Here is a 22,284-nt window from a genome sequence, read left to right as displayed (position 1 = left end):
ATCTTATTTTGATATTTTAACACTTTTTTTTTTTATTTTCGAGTACCTTGTGTAATGACATGTACATATAACTAAGCACCAAATTATTCTCTTTTTCCATTCTGCAATATCATATGCAGTTTCCTAGTGTATAAATTATGTGATTACAATTGTCACAAAGAGGCTGGATGCGCACCAGCCGTTCTTGCTAACCCGTATGCACCTATGCATACCATCGTCATTTGCTAAATTACATGTAAATTAAATTGCATTAAAACGGCTTTTGAATGAGGTTTATTGCTTTAATGCAATCGCAGTCAATTGCTCGAATGCATTCCAACTTTGTATAATCAAACGGCTGTTAAAATAAATCAGTACTCTGATTTTGTTTGTGTAGATCCCTTTCCCAATTAGCATATGCATTTTACCATTGGGAGCAAATTAAACCTGGTAGTGGTAATGTCTAAGAATAGAAACCCCATGAGGGAAATATGTATGGTTTTGCATGTCTATAAACCTGATTTCACAAAGGATTCTGGGTAGAAGGATGCAAAGCAACATCTGGCCTTTCACGGGTTTTTGGGTTTTTCCGTTCTGCTTTGATTTAAAGGTTGCAGCCTGGGTAAATTAAGTATGTGTTAACGCACACAATTAAAACTGGTATTTGCCACCTACCAAGCTGGTAATGTTTTACACTCTTTTTAAAGTTGTGTAGTACTTAAATAAAAAAAAATAAAAAACATTCAAAGCCTACAAAATAAATAAATACATAAAAAATGTTTTATCATAAATTGTAGATTTTAAAATACAAATACAAATGAAAACCAACTCTCCCCTATTTTGTATACGAAAAATGCACAAGGATGTTCTGAAAAATTTTCAGACTTGGAGTATATAAATAACTGTACAGTTTTTCCAGTATTAGCAGTAAATGAGCAGAAGATAATATGGGAAGCAGGGCAAGGGAAGACTGTGCGCTATTTTCTCTTGAATAAGATAAATCGAGGGCGAATGCCCTTCAAATATATATATTTTTTATGATTAGATTGGTAATATTCACTATAAACAGAGTAGATGATATATTTTATAAACCGAGTGTCTACGGAGTCGAACTTGTACTTAAAATAGAAAGGTCATACATGTATAGTGAAAGGGGATAGTTTCCCCCACAATAATGTATTTTTCTTTCTTTTAAAACAGAAAGATGAAAACTGCAGAAGTCTTCCCAGGGACACCAGTAACTGGTCTAAACAGTTTCAAAGAGATAATGCCCGTTCGTCACTCAGCGCCAGTCACCCCCTGGTGGACAAATGGCTAGAGAGGCAGGATCAGGTAAAAGTCTGATTTTATTTGTTAACACAAACTTGGGGAGACTAGAGCCAAAGCAGTATTACATAAGAGAGCAGTTATTCAAGGAACCTGGTGCTGCTGTTTGCATTGCCTATTTTAGTGTGGTAAGGCTTATTTCAGGTAAGTAACAAAATGGCATTGATATACAAATTGTGAGGGATGAGCACACTCTTACATGTATCTCACAATGCATATATCTTAATACCTTAAGTCCAGGGCTTGATAAATTTGCTTGGAATCTAGGAGCCAGCTAAAAAAGTTAGGAACAAGGACTACCAGAACCACTACAGCTTAATGTAGAGAAAAGGTAGTGTTTTCATTGCTGCCTAGTAACACTTCTAGTGGCAGTCACTCAGATGGTCACTAGAGGTGATTCCTAGTCCAGTGCTGCACAGTGTGTAGCACAGACATTAAGCGTTTACACGTTTTGCATGGAGGCACTAAATGTTCCCATAGAGATGCATTGATTCATTGCATGTCTATGAGGAGATGCTGAATAGTGCATAAGCAATAGCCTCCCAAAGCTTTCCTATGGGAAGGCATTGTTTTGGCATAAAGATTGAGGATTTCAGCCATTGCAGCAGGACCGGGCATGAGCAGAGGGGGGCTGGTCACCTAAGCAGACACACTGACAGATACTCTCGCTGACAGAGACAATCACACACGCTCTCGCTGACAGAGACACACACACACACACACACTCTCGCTGACAGAGACAAACACACACTCACGCCCTCGCTGACAGAGACAAACACACACTCTCTCACTGACAGGCACAGAGACCAACACACACACACACACTCTCGCTGATGGACACAGAGACCAACACACACACTCTTGCTGACTGGTACAGAGTTCAACATACACACTCCTGCTGATGGGCACAGAGACCAACACACACCCACTCGCTGATAGGCACAGAGACACACACACATCCTCTCTGACAGGCACAGAGAAACACACACACTCACTGACAGGCACAGAGACACACACACACACACACTCGCTGATAGGCACAGAGACACGCACACAGTCATACATTTTACTTTTTTTTAATTATATTAATGTAAATCCACCCAGCCTCCATAATTTTGGGAGAGCTGGACTGGATTGGCTTTCCTGGGGTCCGGTGGGGCTACTGTCCTCTTCCTGCTCTGTTCCTCCAGCGTTATTGATACCATGGCTGGAGTGACGTTATATTCCAGCACCCGGCATCACTGCTGGGTGTGCAAAGTAGCAGAGCAGTCAGATTACAGCTCACTCGCTGCTAGCCTCCATTCCGCACAGCTGGCCGGCTCCAGTCTCCATCCGCCGGCTGCCTCCACTTTCCTACAGCCAGTCGTCTGCATTCTTCCATGACTGAATTGGCTGACCAATTCCAGGTGCCAGGATAAAATTCCTAGTCACCATGGCGACCTGGCGCCTGGGATTTGTCGAGCCCTTACTTAAGTCTACGGCATAGCCTTATGATAGTGAGCACCAACCAGTGTGGGGTACATGCAGTACCTAGTATCTACTGCCGCTGTATATTTTCTGCCACTGTATATTTTCTGCCAGTGTATATTTTCTCCTGAGTCATGGACGCGTAAACGTAAATCTGCAACAGAGAATACAATCGAATCTTTTCTCTTGCTAGACATCTGCCTATCACATCACACTGTATTGTCTGAAACGAGTTTCTGCTAAGAAAGACTGTCAGGTCCTAGAGCCAATGTAACATCGTATGCACAGCTGTCTGCGTAGATTGAAAATGAATCACTTCTACTCCAGAAGCTCTTTCTGACTTATTTCAGATTTTAAGGCTCATTCTATGCCTATGATATGGACCTGCTAATTCACTGTACTACATTCTGATTAGATCAAAAAGAACACTTCATACACCAACACAAGTTTAAGTGTATTTCATAGGTTTGGCCTCATGTTCATGCGGATTGTTTAGTTTTTTTGTTTTCTTTCTTTATATACAAATCTCTAGTTTTCCTAAAATAGAAACACAACATTTTTGCAGCATAACTCCACCCCCATAGCTACGTCTCCTCTTTTCAGAAAGCAATTTCCTTATTACATAGTTGCATAGTTGTCTAGGTTGAAAAACAGGCTAAAGTCCATCAAGTGCAACCCTGAAGGCCATTATTTTATGCAAAAGAATGACAAAAAAATAACTATTGTAGCCATTCCAGTTATGCCATAAAACCAGATGTCTCCTTCAATCAACACCCTTTTTATATACTTATCAATTATATCAATGAATATTCTGTATATGTTAAACTCCTTCAGAGCCTTTTTAATTTTTTTTATTTAAATTATCATTTTATTTTTTAATTTCATTTGCTGGTACATAAAGTGTGATATTGCGGAAATTGAACCGTATTTTGCAATAGACATTTGGTAACGTAGTTAAATACATATGCGAACAATTACATGTGTCTTGCATTATAAGATAACAGATATAAAAGATTTAGAAACATTTCAGGGATTTCTGATAGAGCATACCGTGTACTTTCTAAAGTGAATACATTGTGGATTACAAATGTAATGTAGGGTGTCAGGAGTGTGGGATGTATATCGAGACAGTATGGGTTGAGTTGACATAAAGAGCACTTATATTTTCTGTGTTGTCCAATATCCCCATCTTCCCCCGTCTACACTGGCTCTTTCGTTTGTTAGCATTGTCTTTGGGATCTGCCTAGTTGCACATCCTTGGAGTGTAGCCTACCATGGTAACCCGCTAAAGAAAAGGCAGATGGGTACCTCAGGTAAAGCATTCAAGGTGTGTCCTCTAGGTAATAACACATTTGTTAAGATCCATTGGGTTCTGGCTTCTGTCTGTATGAAGGAATTCCATGGTCCCCAAATTCATGTGAATTTCGTATAGTTTTTGGAAATGGCTTAGGTAATCTCTTCCAATTGTTTTACAGTATCCACCCACTGTATCCAGTCCGTAACAGGGGTGTGGGATTTGCCTGTTTCCAAATCACGCACCCCTGTCTCTTTTGTTGAGGAGGAGTTGAAAGAAGTAATATATATTCTTGTGAGAACGGGATAGGTGTTGCTGTTATGGTTTGTATGATTGTGTGTATGCGTTTTTAGATTTAAGCTATTGTGGGGCATTGTTACCAAATGTGTGCCGAGTGCTCGTTGGGCAAGTGGCATCTCCAACAAGCATCGATAGCATTATTGTGCAATTTATACATTTTTGCTGGGATATAATGCCAGCTGGTGAGGCATTTATAGTTGCTTTCTTGTGATGCAATATTTGTAGTTGTCTTGTGTGCCCTAAGGAATATCTTCTGCCACGGACTTTGTGTGATGTCTGTTTGCAATTAGTCTGACCACTTCACTGTAAAGCGTGGGGGAACTTGTCTTTGTGATTTTTGTAAGAGCGTGTACGTGTTGGAGAGAAGTTTTCAGTTTCAAAGGTTGTGATATAGTTGCTCAAATGACTCATCCAGTATGAGTTTAGTGCCTTGGATGAAGTGTGCCAATTGCATATATTTGGAGGTGGTTGGTCAAAGGTTTCAACTTATACCCTTGTACCACGTCTCGGAGCATGATGTAGGGTTTGTCATGGTACATTTTGTATGTTTTTCCCGAATTCCCTTGTTGGAAGATGGGGATTTGTGTAAGCGGGTATAGCAGAGAGGGACAGGGAGATATAAGTCCAGTTTGTCTAGTTGACGCCCAAACTCTCAGCGTTGCAGTGATGCTCGGGTGCTGTTTGTGTTTTAGAAACATTTGACTAGACTTATGCCTGGGGACCGTGAGGATGGGGATCTCGAAAAAGGAAGCATCTATTTTTGCACGTTGGTTGTTCGAGTTTGCATTCGTCCACTCAAACATCCTAGCTCAGAGCTTGACACATTTGCTTTAAATATAGGAGCCAACGACAAAAATCCAATTCTTAAAGGAACACTAGAGTCACCAGAACCACTGTAGCTTAATGTAATGGCTCTAGTGTCTATAGCCTGTTCCTTTAAGAATTGTATATTTGTTTTTGAAAAAAAACAACTAACTCCTAATTAAAGTTTCTGCTATCTATACACTAAAGAGTTTCCTATCTTCATGGAAAAGCATTAGATTGGCTGAGATTATCAAAATGATCTCCGCTATAGAGGCGTGCCAGCCGTAGAGAGACAGGCACGTAGTTGGAAAAAGGTAAGTAAAAACACCATTCCCATGTGACCGAAGTGGAGCTGGTGACCTAAACATGTACATGCACTGACCGATGGATACACACAAACATACACACTCTCAATGTATTTTTTTTTACACACACACGCGCGCATGCGCACACACAGACAAAAAAGAAATACATATATTACCACCCTCCTCTTACCTCTTGCCTTGTGGGCGCAGGAGGGGCTTTCCTTGGGTCCATTGGCACTGGGTGCAGGTTACAGTGGGGCTGGATGTAGCTAGTAGTAGTGGGCTGCCGCTGATCCAGATTCTCATTTTCCAGTCTGTTATCTCAGTGCGCCGGGAGGAAGTGACAGGAACTTAACTACTACATCCTGGCACTGAACCAGCGCAGGGGAATGGGCGGGTTGGCATTTGGACGTGCGGCTCTGCTGAATGAGCAGGGGTGCACGCGGCTCTGCAGAATGGGCTCTGGGACTAGAGACATCTCAACCTGTTTCCCGTTTAGCTTGTCCTTCTCCTATGTGGTCTCAGTGCCGGGAGGAAGTAGTTACAGTTCCCTTCACTTCCTCCTGGCGCGCAGAGACAGAAGGAGGAGGGGACGGGCTGACAAATCCCCGGCGCCAGGAAAAAATTCTTAGCCGCCATGGCGACCTGGGATTTGTCGAGCCCTGTCCTAGCTAGGTGTATAGTGTGACGGACCACCTGGCACCCCGACAAGGTACCTCCGTCAATCACTGCTTTCTAGTAGATGCGAGCACCATAAGTACTGCACTGGAACACCATAACCACCGTAAACCCCCAAAACTGCCGCAGCTTGGTTGGGGTCTCGCTGTCCTCCACCCACCCTGGACCCAAGACCAGGATCCAGGTTCCAGTGGGTAGACATCTCTCTAGTCCAGAGAGCGAAGTAGGCTGCTCTTATAAGAGCAAGTGTTGATCCAAGGGAGTATAGTGATTATAGCAATCTCCAGAGTGAATTTAGCTCTCCAATCCCCCAAACACGAGCCTAGACTTCATGAAGGGTAAAACGAATCTCACTTTAATGGTAGCCACAACTGTCCTTTTATGACAGTCCCCATGCAAGGGGACCTGAGAGTAAACCACAGTAGAACTAAATACACAATCACATTGACTCTCAGGTCCAGGACACTCCCATACAAAATCAGATAATCCCTTCTCTGTGCCTGGGAAATAATTGGATCAGGAGCTGTACTAATCTAATCGAATTATCTCCAAGCACAGAAAAAACGTAGATTTTTACAAACTCCCAAAACTACCTTAAAACACATAAAACTCCACAAAAGTTAAATCCCCTGATAGCCCTGATCTGGGTGACCAACATATCCCAAAATCACCCATATCAGTTCTGGAATTTCCTAGAAGTAATTTTTGACTGACCGTGCACAGGGTCCTATACCCAAAACAGTTCCAGGGAATCAGGGCTAACGGTCGGTCCCTTTGTCTGGAGTACAAAAGTACATAACTCACATGAACAGAGCCTTTTCAAGTGCATTGGGCAAGATATATATTGCAGGGCCCACAGTCCTGAGGCAAGAGGCTGGCCAGCAGGGCCCTCCAAGAACCCGTGACGAGGTTTGGTTCGTCACATATAGCTTTGTGGTAAACGTCTATATTAGGGAGTCCTAGACCCCCCTTCTCTCGAGGCCTGGTGAGGAGAGAGTTTTCCAAGCGTGGATGTTAGTGTGACCAGAAAAAGGACGTAAACAAATTCCTGACTGTCAATTAATTTTTTGGGGGGAGTACTATGTGGATTGTCTAAAGAATATACAGAATGTGGGGTAAAACATTTTTAAGATGTTGATCCTGCAAAACCATCCATAACTCGGTTTGTGCCATATTTTCACATCTTTAGATATGGCCGTTAAGAGTGGGGGAAAGTTACGTTCGTATAATTGCTCAAGTTTATGTGGTAGGTGTATTCCTAGGTATTTGATGGAGCTGTTGGTCCACATAAAGTGGTACTGCTGTTTCAGATTTGTGTCTATATCTAATGTCATGTTCAAGGGTAGTAATTTACATTTAGAGCGATTAGCTTGGAAATTGGATATCCTGCCATAGATATCCATTTCTGCAAGGATATGTGGGAAAGTGTTCCGTGGATCTGCGACAGTGAAGAGTAGGTCATCCGCAAAAGCAGAGACCTTGTATGCCTCCCCAAAGATTTGAAAGCCTCGGATCTGCTGGTTGTCTCTGATTCCCTGTAAGAATGATTTCAATACCAGTATAAATATAAGGGGAGACAAGGGACACCCCTGTCTCGGGCCATTTGATATCTTCACTGGGCTAGAAAGTCCATTAATGCGTAGTCGAGCAGTAGGGGGATGAATAGATGGCTCTCAGCCAACTGAGCCAGTGTGTGCCGAAGCCCAAGTGTTTTATTGTTTTCAACATCAGGGACCATTCCAGCCTATCGAACGCCTTTTCGGCGTCGATAACCGATAGGGCACTCAGTGTCTTACTTAACTTAGCTCAGTGCATTAGGTTTATGATTTTGATGGTATTATTTTTTGTGTCCCTACCAGGCACCAAGCCCAATTGGTCTGAATGGACCAGCCCCTAGATGCAGCGGTTTCAATCTGGTGGCCAGAATTTTTGTGAAGATTTTGATGTCAATATTTATTAGCGAAATGGGCCTGTGATTACCACAATTTGCTGGGTTTTCCCCAGGTTTTGGGGAGTAAGGCTATGTTTGCTTCCAACGCAGATGGAGGCATTGAAGGGGATTTGGTTATGTAGTTGAAGGAGTTTATGAATGGTTGTGCTAGGACCGATGTTAGGATCTCATAGTATTTTCCCTGGAAGCCATCAGGGCCCGGGCTTTTGCTTAGTGGGATATGTTTGTTTGCTTGACGAAATTCGTCTACCGGAAGAGGGCTATCTAGGAACTCCATCATATTATGTGGTACAGTAGTTTTAATCCTTTTCGAGGGTGGTTTTTCCTTCAAGTTGTATAGTTTTGTGTAGTAAGATTGAAAGGCTGCATTGATGTCTGGAATAAGACATGTCTGGGTGCCATTAGGGAGTTTAATGGTTGATATAAAGGTAGTTTGTCTACCCTGTCGTAGGGAGTGGACTAGAATGCGTCAGCTTTTGCCACCCTGGATATAAGTGTGTTTAGTTGTAGTTTGCGTTTGGTTTGCAAATTTAATATTGTCGTGAGTTTAGATCTTTTACCAGTCAATGCCTTATACGTGTTTTATCTGTGCTATGTCTTTCTGCAAGAGTTTTAATGTAGGCAAGTAGTAGCTGGATGTGTTTGTCTCTTTTGCGTTTCTGGCATGAGGCTGCTTTAATTAGCTCTCCTCTCATAACGCATTTATGGGTTTCCCGTAGTAGGGTAGGGGTGGTGTCAGGGTGTGCGTTTTCCTCAAAGTACCGTTTGGTGGTCTCCTTTAGCTAATTAATAATGTCTGTGTTATTAAACAGTAGATCATTTAGTTTCCATTGGGGGGAGGCGTGTGGTAGGGACGGGATAGAAATTTCGAGACAGGGGTGCGTGATTGGACCACGTGATCGCTCCATAGGTGTTGACTATGTAAAAGTTGCCCTATGTAGCAGATATTTTAAGATAAAATGTTAAAAGGGACCATTACAAGCTGATGTTCATAAAGTAGTCGATTATTGATTTATTGAGTAGCAGATGCTCAAGGCCTTTTTTAACATCATCTGTAGAATCTGATAACGCGACCTATTTAAATAGATAAGTCCACATCTTTATTGTCCTTGCCGTAAAGAACCCATTCCTCTACAGTTATTGAAAATGCCTTTCTTTTGGTAACAGGTATCGGATTTACTTAGCTCAGCCAATGAGAGAGCAGTGTGGGCTGGCTTGCTGACATCACTTCTTCTTACAGCCAATCACTGTCCTCTTATTATTCCTGTCGAATTGGTTATAGGGGCACAGTCAAGTCAACCGGTCACACTGATTACTGATGTAGCTGAGATTGAAAAGCATGCCTGTTCTTAAGGCTGTCTAGATTCTTCATTGGTTGGGTCACATTTAGTTTATCTTAGACTTCTTAAAGTCCCAGAGGTCACCACGACCTAGTGACTCAGACTTCAAGGAGAATGAAAAGAATCTCCCAGATGTGAGGATCTTGAATCAGTATCTACTGGTGGTTGTAGAAAAAGTGTGGTTTCTGCTTTTAATTTTATTTTTGTTATTAAGAATCTCTCTGAAAATTTGATTTTTCTCTTTGCACATCTGACAAGACTTTGTTATAGGAGGATATCCGTATACGATCCCAGCAAGACATTTATTGTTATTACTAGCATTGTATCCATTTCAAATGGGAATGGGAATGGGACCCATAGCTAGCAAAATCATTTTATAAACCAGTCTACTCCCCTTATTTCATTCCTGTCCAGACTGATACAAAAAAATTGATTTTCTAAAATCAAATTGTACAAAACCACTAACAGCAGTGATGCAAATTAAAACAATACAGACCTATGTAAGTTAATCTCTACGCATTATTAAACAAAAAAAAAAGAAACCCAGGTTTTATTTGCACGGTCCTTCTAGCTGCACAGCACAGCACAGCCTGCATACAGCTACTTAGCAATGTAAATAGGAAAATGAAAAGTATTGCGGCGATTAACTCAATTTTGTAATCTGAATGTAACTCAATTTCCAGTATTAAGGTCAGTGGATGCTGGAAGCTTGTTTTATTGACTTGTTTAAAGAGAGTAAACATGCCAGGTTGCCACAGAGAGCTTATTTCCATCACTTTATTTTAGTCGATTTATTATTCCCCTAATGTATTTTTTACCGACTTGTTGGCAAGTGATTCTTATTCAGAAACAACTTTCCATTTTGATGAACCTGAAAAAAACAACTCAAGCCATTAGTGATTTACCTCTAATCTGTTGTATCTTACATAAAAAAAAACCATATAGATATCTTTGGATAATATACAATGCAGGTGATTATCCACTCCTTTATCTCCTAGTAGTAGTGGCTGCTATATTGACCGTTTTGCAGATCAGTAATGTTGGGGCTACCTTTTGAATGGGATACTTTAACTTCTCTGTAAAACACTGAAAGTCAGCTGTAACTTGTATTAATCTGCTTTGATATAATGCTCCTTTTTCTTTTAATTTTCTATTAAAGAGTTACCAGCTGACATAATTTATAATCCAGTTCAGTCCGGGCCCAGCCAAGTCATGCATTGCATTGCAGGAGGGGAAGAAGCAAAAATGTCAGCTTCCTAGCTTCTCTCTATGTGCCAAACCTTCCAAGTGTCCCTATGTAGTAGGGGCAATCCATATTTTGGACCCAAATCCCTTTGTCCATCTTTTTTCTCCAATGTAGCCATTCTCTAAGTGTGCTTGAGTGTATAACAAAACTCAACAGCAATAAAACGAACAGTAATATGTGCTTAAACTACAATAAATGTGTTTAGAATTCGGTTTGTGTAAATAAGATACATTGTTGTTTATCTTGTTCTAAATTACATTTTAGTTTCCGCATATGAATTGTTATATGCAAGTCACCTACAATTTCCTATTGCAGCCCCACCACTGGCAACATTACCCCTTACACCATTAAAATAGTTTTCTCTCTTTGTCCACTTGCAATGCTACTTGGTATACTCTCCGTATACTGATGGACAGGGGCAGACCTTATAAAAATGATTGAAAGGGAGCAGAGATTAAAGAGCTCATTTTCTTTATAGAGGCAAATATAGCAGTGTAGTTGTCTATATTTAATTTTAAATATGGGGTAGATAAACATATTAAAAACGCTGGGAAGTGATGTTTCAACCTTTTGATTATTGACGGCACTTGGCTATAATCTATTCCTGTAGAACTAGTTTTTAAAAAAAAACAAAAACAAAAAAAACATGGAGGGGGGTTTGGGCATGAAATGTAAATAGTTAATCCTTTTGGTAATGTGATTGGCTGTGTTCCCTGCCTCTCTAAGTAACTTCCAGCAAGCCAGAAGCCCCTGCTAGGAGCCTCCATTAGCTCTCATGAACTGAGCCATGCAGTGTAGGGTCATCTCATCAGCTAACAACCTTTAGCCAATGAGCTAAGCCCTGATCCACCCAGCTTAGCTGATGCAGAGAGCTTCTGGCTGTCTAAAATGATTTGACTGCTTATACCGGGGAGACACTAGTTCAGTCCTGGCACTGTTACCAGTAGTTTAGTGGTAGTTATGCTGCTTGGAGTGTTTCTTTAAACATCCACCTACATGACAACAGACATGTTGCAGAACTCTGTAGACTCTACACTCTCCTTTACACACACATTGTCGATATTGGACAGAATGACCCTGTACTACGTACAGATAAATGGGGGTCTGGTCTTTGTTTTCTGATCGTACGTGGGCTATTCTGCTGTTAGAGACATCTTCCCACCCGAGGTCCTCAATCTGTCCTTGCAGCCATTGCCCCTCGGCTCTAATTTGCTTGAAAACATGACTGTCCGTACCACAAGGTTTGCATTGCAGTGACGTTCAGTACATTAGTGAAATGAACAGCTGCATTTTAGACCTTCCGAGTTTAATATTGCTAATGAGTATAGATCTAAACAAATTAATATTGTTTACTTGAGTTTCATTGCCAAGCCCTTTAAAGTGATTTTACAAAACTGAAAAATTAGTTTTATCCGCCTCCCCTGCCCCCAAATAATGATCTAAAGCCATTCTCTCTTACAGAAATATGCCTGTTATATCTATTATAAAGTGCGTGTCCAGTGTGCTCCATTTCTGCCTCTGCAATGCGTTCTGTCCTTTAGCTTATTTTGGCTTTAAGAGGTTTTAGATCACACATCTTTCATGTTCTAACAAACAATTATCCTCTTTATCACTTCTGAGTTGCAGACAATTATTTTGCTGTTTTGACTATTTGTATAAAAGAGGAGCTATAACTCATAAAGTCACATACATGCGCCTTGTTCCCAGGTGACACAGCGGTGTTTTGCCCCGTTAGACCTATAATTGTGTTGGGCGTCATTCACATCTTGGAATGGCTGCCTGCATAGTTGTTTTCATCGTGGGTTCCACTTCAGGTCAATTCCACACATTTGCTGACTTTTTCTATTCCACAATCTTTAAATTGCAGTTATACCTACCTGAAGGTGAACTTGTCAACCCCATATTCTGTTCACTGTAAATGGAGTGTTGTGGATACTCTACCGGTACATCATGTTCCGTCTGGAGATAGTCTGAGACGACGTGGGAGGTGGTGACTGGATATTACACTTGTGCAGCTGGGATGCTTCACATAGACTGTTTAGTACTGATGAAGAGGTTGGATGAAGCAATAAACAGGGATTTGTTTGCATAGTTTATAAATTCTACTTTTTCTGTGAATCCTTTTTACTGTGAGTCAGTCGTGAGTGTGTGCTGGGAAGTGCTAAGCAGAATATGTTCTTTTACATTTCTCTGTAGCTGCTCAACTTTTGCAAACAGATTTATTTAGCAGGAAATATTTTATATTCCCTAGAAAAGTGATGGCTAACATCACTGTAGCAGCAGGGCTACTTTACATGATGCTTAGTGAGCCAGAGTGTTTCATATAAATACCAGTACCAAAACTTGTTATAGCGAGCCTAGTTTGCACCTCTACACTGTCCATTTCCTTTTTGTTCCCACCCCTGTTATACACGTTACCAGCCCAGTTGCTCTCTGTTTCTTTCCCTCTCTTATTTTGGTATTATTTTGCTTATATTATGGAATACACTCTTTATATAGACAGTGTATTCCGTAATATCTTTAACCCCTTAAGGACACATGACATGTGTGACATGTCATGATTCCCTTTTATTCCAGATGTTTGGTCCTTAAAGGACCACTCTAGTGCCAGGAAAGCATACTCGTTTTCCTGGCACTAGAGTGCCCTGAGGGTGCCCCCACCCTCAGGGTCCCACTCCCGCCCGGCTCTGGAAAGGGGAAAAGGGTTAAAACTTACCTTTTTCCAGCGCTGGGCGGGGAGCTCTCCTCCTCCACTCCGCCTCCGTTCCGCCCCGTCGGCTGAATGCGCACGCGCGGCAAGAGCTGCACGCGCATTCAGCCGGTCACATAGGAAAGCATTCATAATGCTTTCCTATGGACGCTTGCATGCTCTCACTGTGATTTTCACAGTGAGAATCACGCAAGCGCCTCTAGCGACTGTCAGTGAGACAGCCACTAGAGGAAATAGGGGAAGGCTTAACTAATTGATAAACATAGCAGTTTCTCTGAAACTGCTATGTTTATAAAAAAATGAGTTAACCCTAGCTGGACCTGGCACCCATACCACTTCATTAAGCTGAAGTGGTCTGGGTGCCTAGAGTGGTCCTTTAAGGGGTTGAGTAGCATTACTAGTTTTATTTTCCAGACAGGCATAGAATTTTGTCCATATGCTTTGTGTGTGTTATTGCACACTTGCCAAAACTGAGTCCATCATCTTCACATAGCTCTAATGCGTTGGGCTCCCGAGCGAAGTCACTGTCTCCATTATGGTAGAAGTGGGGATTAAAAAAAAAAAAAAAACAATACAACAGTTTTCATAGGAAATTAAGTGAATTTTAAGAAATTAATCAGTGTGTGTGCAAAATAACTACACAAATTCTATGTTTAAAACATTTATGCCAAGCACAGTGTCTGAGTTAGTGGCCTAAATTAGTGGTTCTTAAAGGATCATGCATGCACTATAACCACTACAATACCATAATAAACAATGTAGTGATTTTTGGTGCTCGTGCACTCCTGGTACCCCCAATTTGATGTAGAAAGGGTCTGCGGGGTGCTGCTCCCAACTTTCTCTCTGCAGCCAGGAGAGCCTGAAGCTTCAGTTTATCAAAACATTTTTTCACTTTTAAATCGATCTCCGTGACTCATTCTTCAACTTTTATGTAAAATATATCAAAATTAATTCTGGCAAACACCAGGCGATCCCCACTGCGCTTATGATGCAGTACTTCTAGACTAACCAATTGATAGGAATTGCCTGGGGCATAATGAATATTATTTACCTTATCCAGTCTTTAGGAAATCTCTGAAATAGCATGGGGATCCAATTTTAGTGCACAGTCCCAGTGTTAAAAGATAGCTGGCTTAGTTTACAAGCCTGGTCCAGTGTTCCCGGCACAGCAAGTAAAGGTGTTAAAATAGGACAGAGAGAGTTAAAAAAAGAGTAGCACAGACAATAGGTGTTGGTTTTGCAAAAATCTCACATGTGACAGTTTCCCTTTAAGGGCAGTTTTATTGAGATTCTCCTGATTCTCTAAAGTACTGTAGCTTTCAGTGTAATTTAATTTATTGAGTTTGCATAAAGTGAAATAAGATTAAATACTAGCAGAATCTTGAAAACGACAATATGTAGCAATTTATAGAAAAGCTAACCAGCTGTAGACTCTACAAACTCTAAGGTTCACGTCAGGTAAATGGAGTTAATTTAATCTATAGAGGGTGCTGGCAAACGTGTAGAATAATTCCCATTTTACCTGAAGTTTGGATTGCAGTCTGCGATAGTTGTGTATAAATCTATTACTAAATACTAGGCAATGTAAATTTATTCTGTCACGAAAATGTTATCATGCCTGCCTCCAAATTATAGTCTCTCATTAACAAGTATAAGCAGTTGTGATTTCCTCTGCTGTTCACCAGTAATTCTGGACCTTGCTTTTTAGACCAGGGGTGCCCAAAAGGTAGATCTCCCAATGTTGTAGAACAACAACTCCTATTATGCGTTCCATAAAGCATCATGGAATCAGTAGTTTTAAAACATCTGGGGATCTACCTTTTGGGCACCCATGAGTAAGACCATAGCTTGTCTAAAATACCTTCCCATAGATTAGAGAAATTAACAATAAATTGCCTTGGATTGGAATGTCATTGAACAAATTACCTCCTCTCCCAAGGTCTTTTACCCCACCTCACTATGCTTACTTAATCGTCTCACTGCTTATTGTAATTTAAATATACCTTCTAAAACAAAAACAGGTGATAATTTTTGCATAACGTAGATATGGTGTATGGGTATCGACACAACTCATTGTGTGGGGTAGGTCCTAAATCTGTTACATTGTATTCAGGGAATTTATAGAATGTTGATGACTTCCACAATCTATAGATGAAATGTTTGGATCGATGTTTGCATGAGCGTGACCTGGAATTTACTGCAGACCTCAAAGCCCAGCCGCTCTGTGTCATCAATCTAGATATCTTTCTTTCCACATCTCATTTTCCTGAAAAAAAACCACATAGTGCCGTCAAACTATTTCCTCGCTTTGTTCCTCCCTCTCTAAAGAGACTGGCAGGCCCGATAGCACGGTGTCTGTCATACCATTTATTTTTTCACAAGAGTTTTCTAGGACTTCTGTTCTTCAAGATCATTAATAACTGATAGACTGGCCCAAAATTGCAATCTGGGCTGACAGTCTTTGTGTATCCTAAAGCAGTAATATTTTAAACTTATCGCATCTGTTGGTTCTGAATGCATGTGAGCTTCACTGCTTTTCTTTCTTCTCTTCTGCCAGTTTTAACCATCTGCTTATCTGTTTTGAAAGTGCAGTTCTGTTCGTTCAGTATTTCTACTTTTCTTCTTTTCAAAGCATTGGGTTTGTCTTCACCAAAAAAAACCTCTTATCATATATTTGCAAGCCTTTTGGTTTCAGCACACCCTACAACTTACAGGAGTGTAACTGGAGCTCAAGTTGACATTGTGTAGTCATGAGTAGACATGAGGTGATGCGAGAAAGGTCATATTTAAAGAAATCCTGAGGTTTAGAAGAGGACACAGGGTTATTTACCAAGTTAGAATAAAGTGTTGCAGTTTGGACTGATTAAGTTGAGAAAAAAAATCTTAGGAGAGGCATAAGAGTGGGAAGGATGATCAGTAAGAGAGAAGTCCTGTAGCAACACTGAAAAATAATTGAATGGTGATCATTTGGACAGGTTTAAGTTAAATGAATAATGATTCACAGTAATCAACATGAGAGGGGTACATGAACAATGTCCTTTTCTCATCTGCATTGAATGCCAAGCTGTGCCAGGTTACCTTTGCGTGTCATTCAATGTAAAAAAGGGGTGAAAAGTAAATGCACAGCTGCTTTTATTTTAGTTGTCTCTTAGAATGTGCCGTTATCTTTGAAGTGACACTTTTTAATAAAAAAATGTATTGTGCTGGCCTGACTCCTTTCCTCATCTTTCTATAGTTTGGAGTAGTTGTCTTTTATTTTTAGCACTCATTAATATGCATGGCTGACCCCGGGAACGTTTTTGCTTCAATATGACAGACCTACATCTTACTTTGATGCATCTGTGGTCTTGAAAGCTTTATGCAGTGGAATATTTGTGTGTCTAATCTGTTTTCCTTTCTAATGATTTTGCTTTGACAGGAGGTAGCTTTTAGTTTCTTGGTCAGCTAAGCAACTTTTCCAAGTCACCATGCAATTGTTTTCTTGAGAAAGGACCTAAGCATTCCCTGTCCTTGAGTATACGGACTGTCTATTAATTCGACCCCGTAGCAAAGTGTATTAATTAAATATGGTGTGTCGAGGCTCTTTCCATCACCTGTCTTTATGGTGAATGCAAACTCGCAGCTAGTGGTTAAGCACAAGTGGCCAATGTTAACATTGCACTTGTGGCAATCGCTTTTATTCCTTCAATAGCAAAGAATAAAATAGAACGTATTGAATCTTCTGTAATGTGGAAGTTATTTTTCCTACAATCTATTTCACATCTCTAAATTGCAAGTCCTATGCTTGTAGCCAGGCCTAAATGTTTCTCTCCCCCACAAACCTGGAGGGTGCACATTTTCACTCCCCAATTTCTAGTGCACGAGTAGAAATTTTAAGCCCTGATCTAATTTATACACAAACATTCTAGTTTATTGGTCTAATGCATAACGGACATCAGCGATTCTTAAGCTATAAAGCAGATCTGTCACTTTCAGGGGTTACAAAGATCCCCCAAAGGTGCCTGGTAATGGTCCAGTGATCATGGCGTGCAGTTGGGTTTACTTATCTGAAGATGTCCCTCGCAGCTGCTGCCATCTTATTCCTGGAGACCATCTTTGGCTTTTAATGCTTTAGCCTTGCGATGTACTGAAAAGTGTCAGAGCCACTATAATTCTAGCATGAGTTTGGTTCCAAATCATATATTAGTGGGTCTCCAAAAGCTGCAGTAGCCATATCACATTCATCATGTCCAGACAGCATTTCACATTTACCTTTTTACAGTAGTGGTACCACTTCCCTGCTGGACGTCCCCTCTGACAGTAAGAAGAAAGACACTAGGATGAGCATTTTGTCTTGTAAATTTATTCTAACGTTAGTTACTGCTTTCATTGGAAACTTGCTGGGCACTCCGGTCATTATGGTGCATTGTAGTGGTTATGGTGCTTGGAGTGTTTCATTAAAGTAGAGTACTCTTACTGGAAACCAATGGAATGTTCTTGCTGATTTCCATTATAATTATTCACTCCTAGATGTTGTCGTCCCCCCTCACCCCAGATTTCTGCTATTTAAAAAAAATTCTAATAAATGTTCACCTTTTGTATTAAAGGCCTGGGGGTGTTAAATCATTGATTATACTTAATAATGTGTCAACAATCATTATTTCCCCTTTTCCAATTCATCCACAGGCATGTTATAGAATAGATAATGATCAGTCTGTACTGTATTTACTACAAAATGACATGTTATTTCCTGTCTACAACCATGTGCCTCTGCTCTGACACATTAGCCAGGAGGATCATGGAGAATGTAGTCCTCAAACTGATTTACAGCAATAAACCGTTCAAGCACTCCCTAATTTCCGGGATTTGTTTTCATTGAGTGGGAGTTGAATGTTAAATGTCTGACAAAGTAGCTTTTTATTTTTTTATTTTTTGTGACTGCATGTATGTATTTCTGATGTTTAGCAGGCTTGACATTGTGTTTGTTTTACTTCCAATGTAAAGTGCAGATTTTATCAAGTTAAATGCTTGAAGCTGGAATGGCCTAATCACTCCACAGTCACTATTTTCAATTACTCAGTATTACATTGAGTTTATTCGGTTTAAAATTACAGTCTGATAAGATTAAAAATGGTTTCTACTACCCGCTGAGCTTTTAATACTCCGCAGGGAATGTGCTTCTTGAGAAATATTCGTGTTGTAATCTTTTTCAGACATAATGCAGTAACTCTCCCACAAAATATTGGCCGAAGTTACGGTATAAACCACCAGTCCTTGTCAGAAAGTCGGTATATTTCATAAAGTGCTTTCAAATAAAGCTGTTGCAATATATCACCCTGAGTCATTCACTGTCACAAAATCATGTTGCTGTCTCAGCTCTGACGTTCCGTTTTATCACCAAATATGGAAGAATATGGCAAGAACTGTGCGAATATGGTACCATATTCCTCCATGTAAAAGATAATAGTGATTATAGTTAAGCTTTATTGTAACTGAAGCAAGTGTAATTTAAAAATGTCATACTTATTGTGCCTTTATTCGCTCCCTGTTAATTATATATTTTTCTTCAACTGTATCTTTTGGATCAACAGCAAAAAACATATGTGAGGAAGGCTGAACTTGATGGACGCAAGTCTCTTTTCAGCTATGTAACTATGTAGTGTGTGAACGCATCCATGCTTTCCTTGTCCAGCCCCTCAGAATAAGTTTGTAAGTCTAGGGAAATGCGATGATGTTAACAAACCTACCGTATATACTCGAGTATAAGACGAGTTTTCAGCACATTTTTTGTGCTGAAAAACCCCCACTCGTCTTATACTCGAGTCAGTTGTCTGTATTATGGCAATTTACATTGCCATAATACAGGCATGGACCGGGGGCTGTCAGGAAGCTGTAACTTACCTTCACAGCAGCTCCTGTCAGCTCCCTTCTCTCTTCTCCGGTGCGTACAGCTCCCAGGTCAGCTCCCTCTGCAACTCTCGCGAGAGCCGCGGGGTCAGAGTGTTGCCACGGGTTACCGTGGCAACGCTCCGCGCGGCCGCGAGAGTTGCAGAGGGAGCTGACCTGGGAGCTGCACGCACCGGAGAAGAGAGAAGGGAGCTGACAGGAGCTGCTGTGAAGGTAAGTTACAGCTTCCTGACAGCCCCCTCCTACAGCCCATCCACTGGACCACCAGGGAGTGAGAGCCCCCCTCCCTGGCAAGCTAACAAGCAGGGAGGGGGGACGAAAAAATAAAAATATTAATAATAAAACAAATAATAATAAGAAAAAAAATATTAAAATAATAACATAATAAAAATAATACAATTAATAATAAAAGAAAAAAATAGTTGCCTAAAAAAAAGAATAACATTAAAAAAATATTAAAATAATAATTAATTAATAAAATGCCCACCCCCCACCAATGCTCTGCACTCACACACACACACACACTGCACACACACACTGCACTCACACATACACACACTGCATTCATACACACACTGCACTGCATTCATTCTAAAAACACTGCATTCATACATACACACTGCACTCATACATACACACTGCACTCATATACACTGCATTCATTATACACACACTGCATACACACTGCACTCATACACACACACTGCACTCATACACACACACTGCACTCATACACACACACTGCACTCATACACACACACACTGCACTCATACACACACACACTGCACTCATACACACACACACTGCACTCATACACACACACACTGCACTCATACACACACACACTGCACTCATACACACACTGCATACACACTGCACTCATACACACACTGCACTGCATTCATTATATACACACTGCATTCATACACACACACACTGCACTCACACACACTGCACTCACACACACACACTGCACTCACACACACACACTGCACTCACACACACACACTGCACTCACACACACTGCACTCACACACACTGCACTCACACACACTGCACTCACACACACTGCACTCACACACACTGCACTCACACACACTGCACTCACACACACACACTGCACTCATACACACACACACTGCACTCATACACACACACACTGCACTCCATTCATTATATACACACTGCACTCATGCACACACTGCATACACACACACTGCATTCATATACACACTGCATTCATTATATACACACACACTGTAAATAAATATTCAGTTAATATAATTTTTTTAGGATCTAATTTTATTTAGAAATGTACCAGTAGCTGCTGCATTTCCCACCCTAGTCTTATACTCGAGTCAATAAGTTTTCCCAGTTTTTTGGGGTAAAATTAGGGGCCTCGGCTTATATTCGGGTCGGCTTATACTAGAGTATATACGGTACTTATCCATTCTGTCTATACTTCTACCAGTTAGTCAGTACAATGCAATTTGATTGTAGTTACCGGTTTTTTTTTTTTAAACTGAAGTGAATATAATTTCTCCATTTTGTTCCAAGCACACAAAATGCAGTGATTTGATAATAAAATCTAGTGACATATTGTTGTGAGATGTTGTGCCATGCTCAGTGTCATGCAGAGACCCCGTCTTGTGCTGATCACTGTTGCACTCCCTGTACGACAATTTAAAGTATTGGCTGTGAACTCCCTAAACACTAAGACTGCCACAGCACACTGGAGTTATGATGCTACATGTTTGGGTACCATCTCCCTGTTTTCAGTCAAATAGTTTTGGAAAGTTAAAGGGGATCTGTAACTTGTGAGATTTATTTACAAGCTGAAAGCTAACTAAAAGTTGAGTATGGGTTTTCCCAGTTTTATTTTTATTTTTTACAATGTTTCCAGCATTACTGACTGTTCTACTTTATTTGGGTTTGAATTGTACAAGGTACCATTTTTTTCTGTACTGTCCATCACTAAGACAAACTAGTAAGGATGCTGGAAAACATACTGGATCTGGAAGTCCTGGATCTATAATGTCTACTCTGAGGACCCTGTAATTTAGGGGTAAAAAAATAAAACAGTTATTTGCTTTTAGCTACAATGCCCTGTGTCGCAATCTGCCAACATTCTATACACCCGGTTATCTCATTATGCACTGCTGTCTTCCCTAAGAGGAAGCAGAATCTTGCTGTCCAGCTGATTCACATCTGCAGTTCCATTTCTACATGGTATCAATGGAAAGTGCAGGTGGATCCCAAACCAGTGTTCAGAGCATGTTATTATCCTATACAGAGCTCCAGCCATCGCCATTTTACATGATTGTTTGAATTGTGCGCAATGGAGAGGGGTGGAAATGGACGTTAACTTGATATAAAGGAATTTAATGATATTCTTCTCCTATGAATCTGGACTTCCATATGTTGTTTGGTTACCATTGCATGATGGATGTGAGCTGCACTCTCCGCCACCGGGTGCGGCCAAACAAAACGCGGCAGCTGCATTTCACAATGGCAGATACGGAGGATGCTGAAAAGAGCGTTCACTTTCACATTTGCACCGTGCAGCTGCTCACTAGAAGGTGACCCGCCCACCAGGCTGCCTCCGATTGTCGCGTGTGTTTGTTTTGTGTGTGCCAAGTAGCATGCCACCAGCATCCTTTGTGAAAGATAATGCTGCATTACTGTCTCCCTATTGACAGTTTCTGAATTCAGGCAAAGGCCCTTTAAAACGTGCCAATCCAGTCAGCTGCGCGCAGCAGAGCCATCACACAGCTTGGTCCTGTGTGTGAAAATTATACCCCTTCGCTTGTAATCAGATGGCGTGCTTCCACTGCCAGCTTTTTCCAGACATTCAGGACGTTTGGAATTTAACCCCTTCCCTGTCTCGGGGGACAGAAACACTCTCTTTAAAAGGCCTCAAAGCACAATGGATCTGCATTTATCTACTTGGGTCACACATCAGGCGTAGATCCTTGCCTTTTGTTTCTCTTTGGTATT

At 40.9% G+C, this 22,284-nt stretch overlaps 1 protein-coding gene across 8 annotated transcripts in view; it reads left to right on the top strand.

Moving 5' to 3' along the window:
• Window positions 1-22,284, top strand: part of PARD3 (par-3 family cell polarity regulator) — a 470,841-nt gene that overhangs the window by 168,062 nt on the left and 280,495 nt on the right. For 5 of the 8 annotated variants that reach the window (XM_063452628.1, XM_063452635.1, XM_063452630.1 and 2 more), the window contains exon 5: window positions 1,180-1,311. The exons of the other annotated variants lie outside the window; for them this stretch is intronic. In XM_063452628.1, the coding sequence (XP_063308698.1) occupies window positions 1,180-1,311 (132 nt within the window). The remainder of the gene's footprint in view (window positions 1-1,179; window positions 1,312-22,284) is intronic. 8 annotated transcript variants of the gene reach the window in all.

Source organism: Pelobates fuscus, chromosome 4, assembly GCF_036172605.1.
Source record: "Pelobates fuscus isolate aPelFus1 chromosome 4, aPelFus1.pri, whole genome shotgun sequence".
Taxonomy (NCBI): domain Eukaryota; kingdom Metazoa; phylum Chordata; class Amphibia; order Anura; family Pelobatidae; genus Pelobates; species Pelobates fuscus.
The sequence above is the reverse complement of the archived record's forward strand: the minus strand, read 5'-3'. Positions and strand labels throughout refer to the sequence as shown.